The following is a 17,485-nucleotide window of genomic DNA, read 5'->3' on the forward strand; positions in this document are numbered from 1 at the left end:
TTATATCTCCGGTCGGCGATTAGCATGGCCGAAAATGCCGTGGGCCAAAATTTAGCTCCAGAAGTTTTTGATGTGCAAACTGAGACAAAAGAAACATATAAACTATTTATTGAGAATATTATTCAAGAGTTTGGGAGAGAGAATGTAAATTTTTTGTTTCGAACGCTACCGTGAAGTTGGAAAGAAATTGTTGTTGGCTAAGTTAAATGACATACACATATGTACACGTTTATATAATTTAATCGATAATAGAGTGGTTTTGATTTCTGAGAGCATGTGTTGGCATTCTTCTATGATCTACACTGAAGGCTTATTTCGAACGCTATTGAAAATACACGATTCTGAAGTATTCACCAGAAGAATGGTTGGAAATTTGTCGGAATGAGATTCTCCGGTGATTTATATTATATAGCATGAGGTGTAGACGATAATGATGATGAAGGCGTTGTTAAGGAAGAATGAGATGGGAAAAAATGGTTGATTTTGAAAGAATCTTCCGATTTTTATAATCAAAATTTTATAATGAAATTTATATGGAAAAAAATGATTTATTTTGAAAGAATCTTCCGATTATTGAAAGCTATTGTTTTTCCATAAAAAACTACCTTAATTTTTACTATCATGCAACCTCACAAAAAATATATGGATCACTTTCTAATCAACTACCAAAACTTTATATTTTTATTACCCCGAAGAGTTTTTTTATGTCAATTTTATTTCTTTCGAAGAAAAAATTATTATTATTAATTAAAATTAAAATTTTAAAAATAAATAATTTTTATATTGAAATCGAAGTTTCTAATGAGTTTTTTTTTTTTGTGGGTAGGAAGTCCGGTTAAGCTAGCTCCTAAAAGAATCGATCCTTGCTATAATAGCTTAATTTCATGACTTTTGATTATTTAATATTGTTATATTGTATTTCACTTTGTTTAAAATATGTTAAATAACTATTTTTAAGTATAAAAATTTAATATAGTGTATCAAAGAATATATAAGAAAGTTTACCCCCATTGAAGTTGAGCTAATCCATCTGGTAACTTTTTTTTTATATAGAATTTTTATACGGTAACTTTGAGTATGGTCAATTTTTGTTATCTTTCCAACACTCATTTTTTTATTGGACGAAATGCACGTGTTTTCACTACTTTGTAACCAGACCAACATAAATTGGTGAAACTTACATTTATTTCGCTCGATAAAAGAATGAGTGTCTGGAAAGAAGAGATGTTAAAGTGAATGTTGTTAGCACTACTTAGACTCAAAATCATATCATTGGATGAAAAAAAAATCAATACAAAATTGAAAGAAAGAAAAGGGAATAAACACAAGATGGTACTCATTCAACATTCTAGGAACTAGAGATAAGAACATAATTTTACCAATAATTCAGAATTCCTAAAAATACCAACATTATAATTTTCTAAATTTATCGCTAAATAATCTTATACACCAAAATAACTTTTTTCATTTTATTACACTGCAGAAAATATTATTTGTCCACAAAGACCTTTTCTTTTTTGAAAAAGCCAGACTTTATAAATTGTGACATCTTATTAAATCAACTTTCAAATTATTTGATCATATTTAATAAAGAAATAAATTATTAACATGAAAGTTGAGTTGGGTTACACGTTTTTTTGTGCAATCTCCCGAGTTACTCTGCTTTACTCATTTTCTTGCCATATATTTTCACTAAAAAAAACCTTATTCGAAACACTATTAAATATTAAACTTATACATTTCTTAGAGCCGAATATCAGGTCATCCGTCGATCCACTCTATTTATAATATATAATTGGATATAAAATTTGTGAAAGGAATTTTTTTTTTTACTCTTGTGAAAGGAATTTATTTAATTTACGGAAAAAAAAACTATAATCCTAATTATTTTTATTTTTTAAAAATGATTTAATTATCACAATATTTGTCACACATATTTTTCTATCAATAAAAAATAAAAATTTGTCACACAAAGAGATTAGGATGGTAATTAAAATTTGTAATAAAGAACAGAAGCCAAAGTTGATTTGCAAAATGGTAGATTAACATTGAAGAAAGATCATAATTACATTCATCATCACATAATGAATGATTAATTAGGAGTACTTTATTATTATCATGCATGGGTTTTCTTTTCACCTGGCATATAGTTTTCCATTGAGTGCCATTCAAGTCTTTGTTTCTTAGATTACGACCCTCGTGCTACGTGTTCTTCACAACGAGACGTGTTTCGAAATTCCCAAAAAACAAACACAAATTCCCCCAAATTGATTTGCTTCCTCCTCCTCCGTTAATCGAATCCAATCAATTCAATCGCGAGATCCGAACAATCCAATCAATCATCAACCATTGGAGGAGGTTAATTTCTCGATTTCAATCTTTTTATTCATCGTTTTCCTTTTCAATTTTATTCATTGATTGATCTTTTATGAATTGTGTGATTATTCAATTAATGGAAAATTATTATTATTACTATTTAAGTGAATTGATTAGTCACTAAATTAGTTTACTGGATCGATTAATTAATGATTGTGTGATTGTTGATTTGTTAGAATTTTTGTTGTTTTTAGGAAACAAAAGGTTATAATAAAATGGCTGATGATAAAGTAGTTGGGGAAGGTGAAAACAAGGAGACAAAAACAAGTGCTACTACTGCTGGGAATGAAAAGAAGAAGCGTAAAGGATTCATTTCTCGAATTTGGAACGGAATTTTTAGGTTACACGGCGATGATTTTGAGAAACGCCTTCAATATATTTCTAAAGAGGAAGCTACTGTCGTAGCTAGAGTGGCTAGGAGATCGCGATCCAGGAGGCGGGTGTCTCGGAATCTTATTTTATTTTCTGTTATATTTGAGGTATGCTATGTTTTTTTTAATATGGTTAATGGTTGATTATATATACTATGTATGCCTTTTTACATTTCGTTGTAATATTGTCTATTCAGTTTTTCGTGTTATTTCCATTGAACATGATCGGTTCTACTTTAAAATGCATCAAATCAAATGTAAAACAAAACTTATATGTTATGTTCTAATCTGTGTACCAAATAATAAATAGACGGAAGTGGTTATTCATTTCAAGTTTTAGTTATCCATTTTGATTGAATAGCTAATTAAGTACGTTATTTGGTTTCTATCAGTAAGTAAGTTGATGACTTGCTGCCATGGTCCTAAACTGTAGACCCTTTTTTTTTCATTGTAATAAAAATAGAATTTTGCTGAGAATAGTTTCAACTTTCAGGTCATTGCTGTAGGTTATGCTATTATGACAACAAGATCAGTGGGTATAGATTGGAAAATGAGGGCAATCCGGGTTTTACCAATGTTTCTTTTGCCTGCACTATCAGCTGCTACTTATTCAGCATTTATCAGCTTCATAAGAATGTGTAAGTGTCAGAAGCTTTAGACATGCATATCATACAGAAGGTAGTCTAGGTGTGTATTTCTTCTTTAACAATCAGGACTTCGGATGTATGGTTTGTTGTTGCCTCGTTTGCAATTGTCATCTATGTCAATGAAATTAAGATTTCATTCATAATTCTCAAATTTGATGTCACCTAGTGGTCTTATTTATGATACAAATTAACACTTTAAAATCAAAAGGAGTTATAAACTCATCACCCATTACAATTTCTTCCATTTTTCTTGTCTCTGGGAAAAGGCCTTCGTAATTGTTAGAGCCAGTGGACAAGTCTGTAGTTCAGTACTTCCTGAAATGAATGCTTTTGATGAAATAATTTCCTCATGCTATCAAATCGATGGCTCCAGGGTACTCAGCAAATGCTGATAAAATTATTTGGTCATAATGGGTTTTATAATTCATTAGAAGGTCCTAAAGTTCATTCAATCATTTACAAACAGCTTATGAAACTTGTGTGTATAGGAAATTGCTTGAAGGAGTAGCATTTGATTTGTTAAAGAAATTTGTTGCCATCAATAATAAGTTAAGAAGGCTGTAGTGATTTGACCATCGAGAAGTGAAAAATAAAATTTCCTAATTTGCTGAAGTTTTAATTCATAATGTGTTATGATGCAGGTGATAACAGGGACCAGAATATTCTTGAAAAGCTTCGAGCTGAAAGGCAAGCAAAAATCGATGAGCTCAAAGAAAAGACAAATTATTACACTACACAACAGCTTATTCAGGTGATTGTTTGAAGAATTGAAACTAGGAACAAGACTTGTTACATGGTTTAGAATATCACAATTTTTTTCATGCTGTTTGGAGCAGACAAAATAAATTTGAGATTGTGGTGACCACATATTAAGGTTCAGTGATTTCAAAATCTAAGTTGATATACAACACATTATCTAATTTTTCAGAATCCTATCATATCTTGATGACACACCTCCTAATTCTCAGTTAGGAGTTTTTTATGATGACAATAATCTGAGTGCTTTATTTTTTTGGAAGAATCAATAATGTGAACGTACGACATGACTAATGGAAACAAAGTTCCTTATTCATTAGGAGTTATGCTCGTGTCTGTGCTTTAAATTTCATTACTAGAAAGCAGTTTTTTATGGTATATGTTAACCACTGCTTTAAGATTATTAACTATTATACCTGTGATGATGTACATAGAGATATGACCCAGACCCAGCCGCAAAGGCAGCTGCTGCAACTGTTTTGGCGTCTAAATTGGGTTCAGATTCTGGTTTGAAATTGTACATGGGTGATGAATCCCATCTCAGTGGTGCTTCAACAGGGAAGAGCAATGATGTTGAACTTGTGCAGTCCTCTGGACTTCGAAATAGGAAACAAGTTCAAAATAGATCCACTAGTCCAAGGACAACCGCACAAAATTTTGCTGATCAACAATTAGTAGGTTCGGGAGGATTCGATCAAACCCAGACCTCTGAGTATGATCAACCTATTGTTGTTGAACATCAGCCTCAAAATTCAACCCCACAAGATGGAGGATGGATTGCAAGAATTGCAGCGTTACTTGTGGGTGAGGATCCAACACAGTCTTATGCTCTCATATGTGGTAACTGCCACATGCATAACGGTAAGGGGTTGAATTTTATCGTTTATGGTTTTGTCCTTTTGCATTTATTGCAGGAGAAAAGATGACTATAACAGGAAAAGCATATTTTTATCTACTTATTTATTTATGTTCAGGTCTTGCTCGGAAGGAGGATTTCCCATTTATCACTTACTACTGCCCACATTGCCGTGCGCTGAACAAACCAAAGCAATTGGATGGGAGTATCTCCCCTAAGGCGGGGTCTGTGCAAATGGATGAGCGTATCCTGGCTCTTCCTTCCCCTAAGGCAAGGTCTCCAAAAACAGGCGATGGTGAGGCAGTTTTAAATGCTAGCACTTCTGCTGCAGAGAGCATAATCACAAGCGATAGTCCCGTAAATGCTATCCCTGAGATTGAAGAGGTTTCAGAAAGGACAAGTTCAGAGGATAAAACTGATTGAAATGGCAGCCTTCTTATGGTGATTTGTCTGTTGGGATGCATGTCTTGCCCCTTGTTCCGTGGAAGGAATTGACTATAAGGGGAGGAACTGTGCAATTGGTTTCCTTTGTTGGTTTTGCTACACGAAAAGCTGAAATACTTCCATACATATTGTGGATTTGTTATACATAGATTAGATGGATTGCTTGTGAGATAAGGCAATTTTGGCGTGTTTTTCATCTTTCTTTGCTGGTATTTATATATTGCTTCAGTGTTCTAGTTAAAAACCTGAATCGTACCTGAGAGAAATTTTGAAAACTGAATTTACATCCATATTATGCACTGCTTTCCAGCTATGAGGAGCAGGGATCATCTCTATTTGTCAAAGGAATTTGTGGGCTCTATTATTAAGATTTTTGGTGTATAAAAGCATTTATTTTTCGAAGTTGTGACACATTTTATAATTTATATAATCGGACTTCTTTTTTTTTTTTTTTTGCATTCAATTGCAAAAATGTAAAACAATTTTTTTTTAAAACTTTTGCATTCAATTGTTCGACTACGTGTAAGTAAAGTATTGCCAAAATATTTCTAAGTAATTCATCCTAAAAAAAAAGTGTACGTACAACATCTGGCACAAGAGCTGTGTCTTTGCCTCAAAACTTGACCCATCCATCTCTACCTTTTGATTGTGACATGACATCCCTCCCTCCCTCCCAATCAAACAAAACTTTGTCTATTGCCCCATTCTCTCTCTCTCTAATACTCACCAGTCACCACCATTTGTGTTTCTCTCACTCCAACACTTTTTTTACGGTTTACAATGGAATTAGGATTGAATTAAGAACATCCAGTATACTATTGTCTAGATTCTTCATCATTAGATAGAATCTAATCTAAGTCAAATAATTGTGAAATAATATGACTTAAAAAGTGACCTAATAATAATAATAATAATATTATTAATAAAATAATAACATTTTGAGAATTACTACTATAACAATGATAATCGGTAGTCGAGGTGAATGAGATGATAAGTAAAATAATAAAGAGGTTAGGAGTTAGATAAAAATTGTTCGAAAAAATCCTAATTTTATATATTTTACTTATATATCAAATTTTATTTATGTTTTTATTGAACAATTAATTATCATAGTCTCTTTTTTTTTTTTGTAACTGGAGGTTAGATAGTAATAATAATAATAATTATAAAAAAAATAAAAAAAATAATTTATTTATTTTGTTGACAAAATAAAATAATTTTATTGTTCTCTGTTGCTTTCTATTTTTCCAGAATTCGAAGCACTTTTCTATCTTGCAGCTGAAAGCAGCTTCAATTTCCCCCCTAAACAAACACCACAACAACAACAACAATTATTCATCTCTTTCAGTTTCATTCCTTTAATCATCTTAAGGTATTGTTTTCCGATTTTCTTCAAATTTTCTCGTCTTTCTCATTTTTATAATTTCTTCTTCATTTTATTTTTTCCGAATCTTTTCTGCTTCAAAATTCTAGGGTTCTTCTATTAACCTTCCCCTTGATTTATCTAATTTCATTCCTGCTTTTTTATACACTACAATTAACGGTATTGTTTCTGCTTAGCCCAATTCAAAAATTGAAAATTTTCTGAAACTGATTTTGCCCTGTTCATTGTCTTTTTTAATGCATTTTCTGCAACCATATAGTATTTTACTTTAGCCTTTAATTTCGACTTATATTGCACCATGATATGATAAATGATAGTAACTGCAAAAAAATTATAGCTTTATTATGTTTGTCTCAGTGATCATTGCCATTTTCCCATAAGGAAATGAGGAAATATACTGTGATATATTGATATTCATGTGTTTTTGTTTTACAGTTTTGAAGTTTTATAATGGAAATGATGTAATTGTTATTGATATTTTCAGGGGCTAGGTTGTATTTGTATTATAGAATGAGTAGGCCAACGACCCGGAGTAAAAATAAAAGACAAAAACAAGGGGATGAAGGTGTCTGTTCTAATGAAATATGGAGGTACTCTAGGTTGTTTTTAGTTTGTGAATTGAAATGAGATTTAATACTCATTTTTTAACAATGTTGTGTTATGTATGTTCTTCAATTAATGTAGGAGAATTCACGAAACAGGTGTGGTGACCGGGGATGATATTAATCAATTGTATATGATTTGGAAACCGGTTTGTTCAGGCTGCCGTGTGAATACGAAAGATAATCCGAATTGCTTTTGTGCATTGGTTCCACCTCCAAATGGAGCCAGAAAATCTGGCTTATGGGAGAAGATGTCAGATTTTGTAGAAAGTCTTGGCCCTGATCCAAACAAGGATCTTCGTGCGTCTGCCGATTCTCCTGCAGGTCTAACAAATCTTGGGGCAACATGTTATGCAAACGGAATACTCCAATGTTTGTACATGAACAAGTTATTCCGAGAAGGCATATTTTCTGCAGAACCAGATGTTTTAAGGCAACAACCTGTATTAGATCAACTAGCTAGACTTTTTGCGCAGTTACAAGCTAGTAAATTGGCTTTCATAGATTCATCTCCCTTTGTGAAAACACTGGAGTTAGATAATGGTGTTCAGCAGGATAGCCATGAATTCTTGACATTGCTTCTGTCATTGCTTGAGCGTTGTCTGAGTCATTCCAAAGTTTCCAAGGCAAGAACAATAGTTCAAGATCTTTTCCGTGGAAGTGTGTCTCATGTGACAACGTAAGAATCATTGAATCTAAGCAATTTGTTAGCTAATAAACAATTATTTTTACCATATAATATTTTTTATGGCCTGTTGTAGATTTTTCAAATATCCGATAGTTTTCTATTTTACATTTGACCCCTCTTACTACTACTACTACTACCACCACAAAAGAATTCAATAACAGGTCTAAAGAACAATTACCAATAATGCAGAGTTACTGTCATGTAATGCAATTGTTTGGTTACTGTTGTCAGATCTCCCCACAAAACGTGCACGAGTATGTTTTTCAGAAGGAGTATTTTTCATATTCCCAAATATTAATTTTGATTATCTTCTATGAAAACAAACATATTAAATGCTTCAATTCTTTGTTGAGTACTGTTTATTTTTGTAATATAATTCATGGAACTAAGCTTTTTTTTCATAACTGGTCAGAACTCAAAAGCAACTATGGTAATTTATTGTCAAAATGATCTCAACTATCTTTCGATTGTACAATTTATCCTTCATATTAGATGTATGTGTGACCAGCAGTATCTATGTATATAACAAATACGCATCTCTTATAATTATACGACGTACTATGCAGGTGCTCACAATGTGGAAGAGACTCTGAAGCTTCTTCCAAAACGGAAGATTTCTATGAATTGGAGTTGAATGTCAAGGGATTGAAAAGTTTAGATGAGAGCTTAGATGATTACCTAACTGTTGAAGAGCTTCATGGAGACAATCAATATTTTTGTGAGTCATGCAACACAAGAGTTGATGCTACTCGCAGCATCAAGTTGTGTACATTACCTGATGTACTTAATTTTCAACTTAAACGTTGTGTCTTTCTTCCAAAGGTAATTAATTACATTACCGATTTACTTCATAATTAATTTCCATATTTTGTTATAGTTATAATGAGCTCGGTACTACACTACTACTAAGTAGCATGCTTTTTTTTTCGTTGTTTTACTTTGTTTTACATAGTTTTAGTTTCTGATTTATGGATATATAAGAGACATACTTATCATAAGAAATATATAAATAAGTATTACATTAAGAACGATAGTGCATTCACCATCACCTTCATAATTGCTTGCTTCAGGGTGGTTATTCTTATATGGCGTGAAGTTTGATTTCATGGACCACTAGTTGTATCTTTATAAGCGTGCTTCTCTACTTATTTATTTGTGTTTGCAGACCACCACAAAGAAGAAAATTACCTCTGCATTTTCATTTCCTGCACAACTTGATATGCGACATAGATTGTCTGAGTTGTCTCAGTTTGATTTGGTATATGACTTGTCAGCTGTACTGATTCACAAGGGATCTGGTGTTAATAGCGGCCATTACATCGCTCACATCAAGGACAAAAACACGGGGCAGTGGTGGGAATTTGATGATGAACTTGTTACTAATTTGGGTAACCATCCATTTGGTGAAGGACCTTCTAGTTCTACTATTAAATCCATTGTAACTGATGCAATTCAATCTGAAGTAAAGATAGCTGAAAGTAATGGAAACAAAACTCATTCACAATCTTCGCTTATGGAGATATTTTCTTCTTGTGATGCATATATGTTGATGTACCATCTTAAGCATGCAAAAAATGTAAGTGAAAATGGGGGCATAGCTTGTGGTGCTAACCATAAAGAAATAGAGGGTGTTGTAGCTACTGCACGAGATGGTACTTCTCTTCCTTCTCATCTTTATGATGAGATTCACAATCTCAATGCCTCATATCTTGATGCTTGTCAACAATACAGTCATCGGAAAGAGTTAGAATTGAGTCGTATTACTGATAGGAGAAAGGAAGTTCGATCTGTTTTAGCTGAAGCTTCTGTTCCACCATTGGAGAGACCATTCTATTGGATTTCTAGTGACTGGCTTCGTCAGTGGGCTGACAACATTATTCCAACGTTAGTGCATATTTTTGTACTATATTATATTTGGTCATGAACACTTCAATGTTTTTTTAAGTAGTGTGTGACTAGACCATTTTCTTGTCGTAACTTTAGGTTTCCTTTTTGTCAATTATTTGTGTAAGGGGAATTGATGTTATTTATAGGGTTTTTACTTTTGCAATGTACATGCAGTTCGATTGACAACACATTCATCCAATGTTCACATGGGAAAGTCCCCGTTTCAAAGGTTACCTCAATAAAGCGACTGTCTGCCAAAGCCTGGGATAAGTTGTTTTCCAAGGTAACTTTTGTTTATTTTCTTTATATGTTTAGATTATTAATTGTCTTCTTGTGATATCATCTCATTCATTGTTTGTGGATTTCTATTAATGTATTTATACATGGCGGTTTAACTAAAGTTAGTGCAAGGTATAGGTATCGTGGGAATGTATTTATCTTTCAGTATATTTTTACATGTTTTGTTAGACAATACTGATAGGAAAGATAAAGCGAAAACTTATCAGATGGAGCTGTTTCAAATTTAGTGGTCTATAGGTTAAAGTACCTTAGAAGTTGAGGGAGTAATTTGTTTTGATCATGAAGTACTGCCTTTTTCTTCGTGATGATTGTCAGTAGGAAAATTGAAGTCATATGGGAGCCTGATGTAAGGGAACTTTTCTTTGTGAAATATTTTGTTTACGTGAGGAGGATGCAGTGAACTAGTCTGAATAAATTAGTAATTCAGTATCTAACAAAAAGGACAGACACTGGTGTTTTCTTATGGATTATTTTATTTGTACATCTCGTCCAAATTTTTGTTCCTCTATTGCTATTTCATCTATTCCATTGCATTGTACTGACACAATATCCATGACGCATTCCCTTTGTTGATTGGGTTGCAAAATTCAGTATGGTGGGATGCCAACACTGTCTCATGATGACCATTGTCGGGATTGTCTGATACACGGGGCTCAGACAGTGGTATCAGCTGACACCTATCGGGGTAGAAGAGAATCATTGAAGCCACTTGCACGTGATATTCTTGACGGGAACTGTCTAGACGGAAAGTATTTCATATCCAGACCATGGTATGATAACAAGTCTTCTCTCATGGCCGTCATGCTTCCACTGATACTGAATGGAACAGTTAAATATCTTGACCAACTGACCCTGTTATAGATAAATATGTGACCTGTTCTGATTAACTTCAATGTCTTATGTTTTGAAGGTTGCTGCAGTGGTGGAAAAGAAAAGTCCTTGATGCTCCATCTGAAGCTGATGCTGGACTAACGGCAGCAATTAGTTGTCCACACGGTCTATTGATGCCTGAGCAAGCTCCTGGTGCTAAGCGGGTGCTTATTCCTGAGACTTTTTGGCTCTTCTTATATGAAGATGCTATTTCTGTAAAACCCGATGATCCCTTAGGTGGCCCAACTCTTCCTTTAAGTTCCATAGAGTGTTCCCAATGCATTAATGAATTATCTGAAGCAGCATGCTTGGAGGACTCCTTGAGGTTATTTCATTTGTAATTGCCACTAAGATAGAGTGCTATATAGACACCTTATAAGATAACTTCTGCATTTATGTTGCAGATTAGTTAAACAAAAGCAGCGTCAGAATCATGAGAAATTATTCCAGGCTAAAAGTATGCCACTATCTGTAGATTGCAAATATTTCTTGCTGCCTTCTTCATGGATATTAAAATGGAGAAATTACATTAGTCCAACATTCAAGAATCCAGATAAACCGGAAACTTTAGATGGGGTAATTGATTCACTGATGTGTGAAAAGGTACATTTGTATTTTACTCTGGAATATGGCCATGTTTTGCATTGTAGTCGATGCTACATGTTTAATTTGCTTTAGTTACTATACAAAATGATTTTGATTACTGTTTGGCAAAATTAAAGTGAAATTTTTGTATGCTACTGTCAGAAAAAGGTATATCATGAAGAGGAGATAGGATACAAATTTTGATCCATAGTATGAGGTGACTATACGATGGGATAAGCTTGTCCTATTAACATATTCTATCTATCTTGCTCACTAGTGAAAAAATAACATGGAACTGACTGGGGACTGGGTTAGAAATCAACATCATAAGATAGAAATATTCTTCTCCTCCTCCTCCTCCTCCTCCTCCTCCTCCTCTTGTTTGTTGCCCTCTCTTCTACCCTTCTCTCTCCCTCCCTTCCACAACAGCATCTGATTGCTTCAACCTTCCACTACTTACTGCTAGCTCCCGACACCTCCACCACTGCCTGATACCCTCCACTCCCTTGCATCCTCTATCATTGCCATCGCTCTCCAACACCTTTTGCCACAACCATTGCTTCTCAATACCCATCACCATCACCATCACCTGACACCCTTCACCATTGTCACTGAATATAAGGCTAATGTTGTCATTTGAAAGTAATTCATATCATATCCTACCATGATCTGGTCAACATCATACACGAGATAGGGTAACATGTACGATCTGGTGGGTTGTTTATTGGAAAGGATAAGAATTTTTTGGGCTGATATCAGACATTATTTTATTTTTTCTGATGCAAACACAAATTATTATTAAACGCAAAATTTTACATAAACTACACTAAGGATGCTATCCCACCATTGTGAAATTCTTAACAGAGAATTAAGCTTGTCCAAACTACCAAATATACATCCAAATAGGTGGTTTCTTGTGAAATTCTCGCTGTCTTTATCCTATGTTAACCACCAAACAAGCTTATCCCACACGTGTTAGTGACTTAAGTAGCAGAGCTCACTGATCAATTAATCATGTGATTGTGTGTGCATATCTATATAGCATTTCCATTCTTTCTTTAGAATTTAATCCCTAGAAAATTTTAATGATGAATTTTGTATCTGTTGTATCAGCACTCACAACTTGTTGAAAGACCTCCTCAACTGGTTTTCAGACGCGGTGCTATAAACCAGAGAGAATCTTCTGTAAGTTGGTTAGGAAAAGAAACAAGAAAGGAATTGTTTTTTATACTCATGATATTTATGTAAATGCATGCAATCACATGTCAAATTCTTTATGGCAAACTAGTTCACCTGTTTTAGTATGCTTAAAATCCCTTTAAAAAATTAAACAAGTAAATTATGAATTCTTGATATCATTTGCTCTTTCACTCTGTTTCTTCCTCCTTCATTTTCACGTGTTGATGGGTGTAATTTTAGTTCTTTTTTGTTAATTTGTTGACTCAAATTTCCATTTCCTTTTTGTGGATTATAGGCAGGTTTAACTATCATATCTGAGAATGATTGGATATGCTTTTGTGAAGAATGGGGTGGTACTGTGACCAAAGGGATATCTGCTACAATTTATCACATTAATGATTCAGATAACTTTTTGACTGGATCCGATGACAAGATGCTGATATGTGAGGATCAGTTACACACGGGGGATAAAGTGAATAATGAAAATGGAACTGGACAAATTTTGATCAAGACTTGTCCTGAGGTGATCCAAAACTCTCTTATGTTACTGGCCCTACTTTTTTTTTGCACTGTTCTTTTATATATTAATCTTACAGTATTGCATACAAATTGCACTTAGTTTTGAAAGCCATGTCATTGGTTTTCCTGTTTTTCATTCTCATGCATAGTACAAATTTTTGTTCTGTCGTTAATGTTGCTTAATGAATGCAATCACGTGTTGAAAACGGTGATTCTCAGTCTGTGGATCTAAGTTGACTGACAAATTATTGATCTTGGGTGAATAATGTAATTATGTAACTATCTGAAGTTTGAAAGTCATCGGTTTTTTATTCAGCTGACTAAATATTTTGATCTCCTCAACTTTCATTTATTGAATTATATATACCAACTTTCAATTCAACTATTATTTTCATCTCAATATCCAGGTTTGTGAAAGTTGCATTGGAGAAAAAGAAAGCTGTGACTTAATGCATAAACTTAACTATTGCAATGAGGACATATCTGTAATTCTTGTACGTGGTAAGGAGGTACCTAAATCAATCTTGGAGGCGTCAAAGGGATTAATTGAAACCGATCGGCGGGTTTCGAAGCGCTCCCGGAAGACTAAAAATGGGAGTTCAGTTAGTCTAAAAGTTTCCGCTTCAACATCACTATACCAGTTGAAAATGATGATATGGGAATCCTTTGGGGTGAGTAAACTCTATGTTGGTTGTATGCATAATGCTTTAGTTCAGTTTAAATCTTGAAAGTGCCTTTTTCTATAAAAAGAATCCTCTGCTCTGAGAACTTTAGGATATCATATCATTGAAACTGGGTCTTTTTTCAGGTCAATATTGATCTCATGCATATAACATGGTGGGAAATCATTTTACATTCCAGTTTCAAATTTGTGGGGTGGAGTATACTAAAAATGAGTTGCGGTTTACCATAACATTTTTGTTTTGTTAATCAAGTGTGAAGTGTAATTTTGGTTCTAAATTTTCCTTTCAATTAAGCATTCCTTCAATGTATACTATAAGATAAGATGGACAACAAATAGTGTATCCTCTTTAATGAAATCGGTAAACATGTCGATCATGTCCCTTTTGTCATAAGAAAACATTAGTTACCCAAGTGTTATCTTCACAGGTTATACTACTATACACATGAACTGACACTTCATAGGCAGGTTTACTTTCACTTTTATGGGATGAATTTGTTTCATTGATAATAGCTAGTCAGATGAATTTCTTTCAAGTTAGAAAGGTTTTATCTTCAGCATTAATGATAATCAGTGAATTGCTATGCTAGAGTGCAAAGCATCATAATGTTTAAATCTCTTTTCATGAATCTTATCGATGATTATTGTCCTCCAAGGTTGTCAAGGAAAACCAGATACTACATAAAGGTGATAGAATAATTGACAATGATGATGAAAGTGCTACCCTTGCGGATGCAAACATATTTGCCGGAGATCAGATTATAGTGAGGGATTCTGAGATCCATGAAAATCGAGATATTGCCGGTAAGCTATTTAATAGCGCCGTAATGGTGATGCACTCGCTTTATTTTTACAGCCATAGGGAATATAAGTATAGCACATGTAATCTTTTATATCTTCCCCAAGTAATTACTTTTGATTCATTAAGTCAGAAATGAATTGTATTCGTCTTTTGCAGATGAACTCTGCAGTGATAGGATGGATCTGCAGCATACTGAGGAAGGTTTCCGTGGAACGCTTCTTACAACAAACATTTCATCCCAGGTTGTTTAAAAATGTGCTTTCGGTAGGCGATATAAATCTGAGATCTTTCTATCGGTGATAAGATAAATCTGAATTGTATTCCTGGTGCTTTCCTACTGTTGAGCACCACTTGTCTTCCTAAAGCCAAGAGATAAAAGGCAAGTTTTGGAATGTATTTTGCTAGTTAGTTACTAGTGGAACAAGCATATATGGTTTCTAATAGAGTAGTAGTTAAATGCAAAATACATTCCCACTCATTTTTGTATTATGAGGGGAACATTGTGAAGAAAAATAATATTATTGTTGTTTTGCTTTAGATTTTTATACAAGCAAATGTTACTTGTTTTTTTTGGTTTACAATGAGCTGGGGATCGAACCCAGGACCTACAACATACTACCCAAACCCCTCACCACTAGACCAATCCTAGTGGCTTAGCAAATGTTACTTGTTAGTAGTTAAGAGTTTGATGGGTATAAATTCGAGGACGAATTTACTTATTTACTAGCTAAATTTGTCTGGTCTTGAGCTGTAATAACAGTGAAAAATATTGTATAGGTTGTTTGTTTTCATGCTGAGTTATTAGATCAAACTCATTTAAGTAGAAACTACAATTCACAGCTTTGATAAATCAGTCCAAATATTGCATTGAGAAGTGATTTGAGTTAAGTAAAAGCTAAACCAAACGTACACTTAATACAATTTTTATCACAGAAGTTTGATTGATTGTAGGCCTTCTTATTAATGTTGAAACAGTTGTCTTGTTTTGTCTAGTTGGCTGTATCTTGCTTTCAAAGAAAATAGTGTGAGATGGAGGGATGTAATATATTGTTTTCTTAAATCACTGTCTTTATCATTTCACTTTCAACAATATATATACGAAACTGAATAATCAATTGCTACCCTTATTCTTTATTGTTTGAAATAGAAAGTTTGTTTTTGTGAAATGAAAAAGTGTAGGTTGTTGGTGTGCTCCATCTATGGATATTGTGGATATATATCTCTTTAGAGGGAAACAGAACCCTTGTCAACGTTGAGTGTTAAACTCTAACCTTTTGCAACTCACATAACCATAGGAGTGTGAAGATTGTTGGACAATTATTTGCCCAATTAATGTACATGTAGTTATGTACAATCAATGAAATAACCCATACAATTTAGGTATTTGCACAATATATATAGCAATAACAATTATAACTGAGTGACTAAGACATATAGCATCTCCAATGGTGATATTACTTACATTACTAACAAGGGGTCCATATAATACCATGTAATATTTATGCAACTCATACATATTTTGTTCCAATGGTAATACCACTTTTTTAGTATTATACATTAATAACAAATGGTCTCTTCTATATTTATTTTTTTTATTTAATCTAAATAAAAATAAAAATTAGTTAATTTAATAAATACGTAGATAAATAAATTACTAATTAAATATAATGAGAAATACATGACAATAAATAAAAAATGGTGAAAAATGCATAAATATGACGGGAAATATATAATGAAAAATATAATAATTAATTTTTATTATTATACATATTAGGATCTATTTGATAGAAAACAAATAAAATATGATTTGAGAACAAAATAAATAAAAATTGTGTAATATATAGAATAATATGAAATATTATCAAATTAACATCCACTACAAGAAGAAAAAAAATCTTTTTGGCACTGTTGTTGAAGAAACGAAATTGAATGAAAACTTATGAAATGAAAAGACAACAAAGAAATAAAACTTTTCTATAATAAAAAAAAAAAAAGAAGAAGATCCAATCATTAAATGTCAACGGTAATATTTTGACATATATGGAAACTAATAATAACATGAAATTGATGATACGGTACCTTATTTAAGGTACCAGTATCATCAATTTTGATACTCTATGTGTCACGTCATAGAACTCCAATAATAAAAAAAAAAAAAAATATCGTATCATTAGTCTATGAAACTCTCTTAGATACCCTTATTGGAGATGCTCTTAGACTCAAGTGATTAATGAGCTTTTTTTAGAATGAATTGTTCGGAAAACTCAAATTCGATTCATGATGAAAATAATTCTTGATCAAATTTTACTTACTTCACGGTCGAACTCTTTTTTCTTCCTATGAGAACAAGTAGAAAACGAATTTGACCTGCTTGAGCTTAAATAGGGGCGTAGGCCCTTAAACTTGATCTTACTTATTCCCATTGATAGTACCACGTGATATAAAAAACAGACATATTATTATGAATATGAGCTACGATTGAAAGAAGAAACAAAATACATTTCTTTTGTAAGAAAAATACAGGATTTCTTTTGTCA

At 33.0% G+C, this 17,485-nt stretch overlaps 2 protein-coding genes across 2 annotated transcripts; both read left to right on the top strand.

Annotated features, from left to right (window-relative positions):
* The first annotated feature begins 1,981 nt into the window (after positions 1–1,981).
* On the top strand, positions 1,982–5,852 carry LOC123897835 (uncharacterized protein At2g24330). The gene is made up of 6 exons (XM_045948620.1): positions 1,982–2,358; positions 2,571–2,855; positions 3,241–3,385; positions 4,036–4,145; positions 4,585–5,011; positions 5,125–5,852. The coding sequence occupies exons 2-6, from the start codon at positions 2,592–2,594 to the stop codon at positions 5,427–5,429; spliced, it is 1,251 nt and encodes a 416-aa protein (XP_045804576.1). The 5' UTR covers positions 1,982–2,358; positions 2,571–2,591; the 3' UTR covers positions 5,430–5,852.
* Positions 5,853–6,635: 783 nt separating this feature from the next.
* On the top strand, positions 6,636–15,517 carry LOC123898567 (ubiquitin carboxyl-terminal hydrolase 26-like). The gene is made up of 14 exons (XM_045949555.1): positions 6,636–6,822; positions 7,319–7,424; positions 7,519–8,115; positions 8,691–8,946; positions 9,290–10,008; positions 10,186–10,294; positions 10,903–11,081; positions 11,222–11,506; positions 11,586–11,784; positions 12,880–12,951; positions 13,241–13,468; positions 13,872–14,135; positions 14,803–14,950; positions 15,105–15,517. Exons 2-14 carry the CDS (start codon positions 7,345–7,347, stop codon positions 15,197–15,199), a joined length of 3,231 nt encoding a protein of 1,076 aa, XP_045805511.1. The 5' UTR covers positions 6,636–6,822; positions 7,319–7,344; the 3' UTR covers positions 15,200–15,517.
* The last annotated feature ends 1,968 nt before the right edge of the window (positions 15,518–17,485 follow it).

Source organism: Trifolium pratense, linkage group LG7, assembly GCF_020283565.1.
Source record: "Trifolium pratense cultivar HEN17-A07 linkage group LG7, ARS_RC_1.1, whole genome shotgun sequence".
In the NCBI taxonomy this organism is placed as follows: Eukaryota; Viridiplantae; Streptophyta; class Magnoliopsida; order Fabales; family Fabaceae; genus Trifolium; species Trifolium pratense.

Coding starts and splice junctions, on each gene's coding strand:
- LOC123898567 (XM_045949555.1), top strand. CDS start 7,345: ATGAGTAGGCCAACGACCCGGAGTAAAAATAAAAGACAAAAACAAGGG. Junction 10,295..10,902: donor GGGATAAGTTGTTTTCCAAG/GTAACTTTTGTT, acceptor TGCAAAATTCAG/TATGGTGGGATGCCAACACT. Junction 11,082..11,221: donor TATTTCATATCCAGACCATG/GTATGATAACAA, acceptor TATGTTTTGAAG/GTTGCTGCAGTGGTGGAAAA.
- LOC123897835 (XM_045948620.1), top strand. CDS start 2,592: ATGGCTGATGATAAAGTAGTTGGGGAAGGTGAAAACAAGGAGACAAAA. Junction 2,856..3,240: donor TATTTTCTGTTATATTTGAG/GTATGCTATGTT, acceptor TTCAACTTTCAG/GTCATTGCTGTAGGTTATGC. Junction 5,012..5,124: donor TAACTGCCACATGCATAACG/GTAAGGGGTTGA, acceptor ATTTATGTTCAG/GTCTTGCTCGGAAGGAGGAT.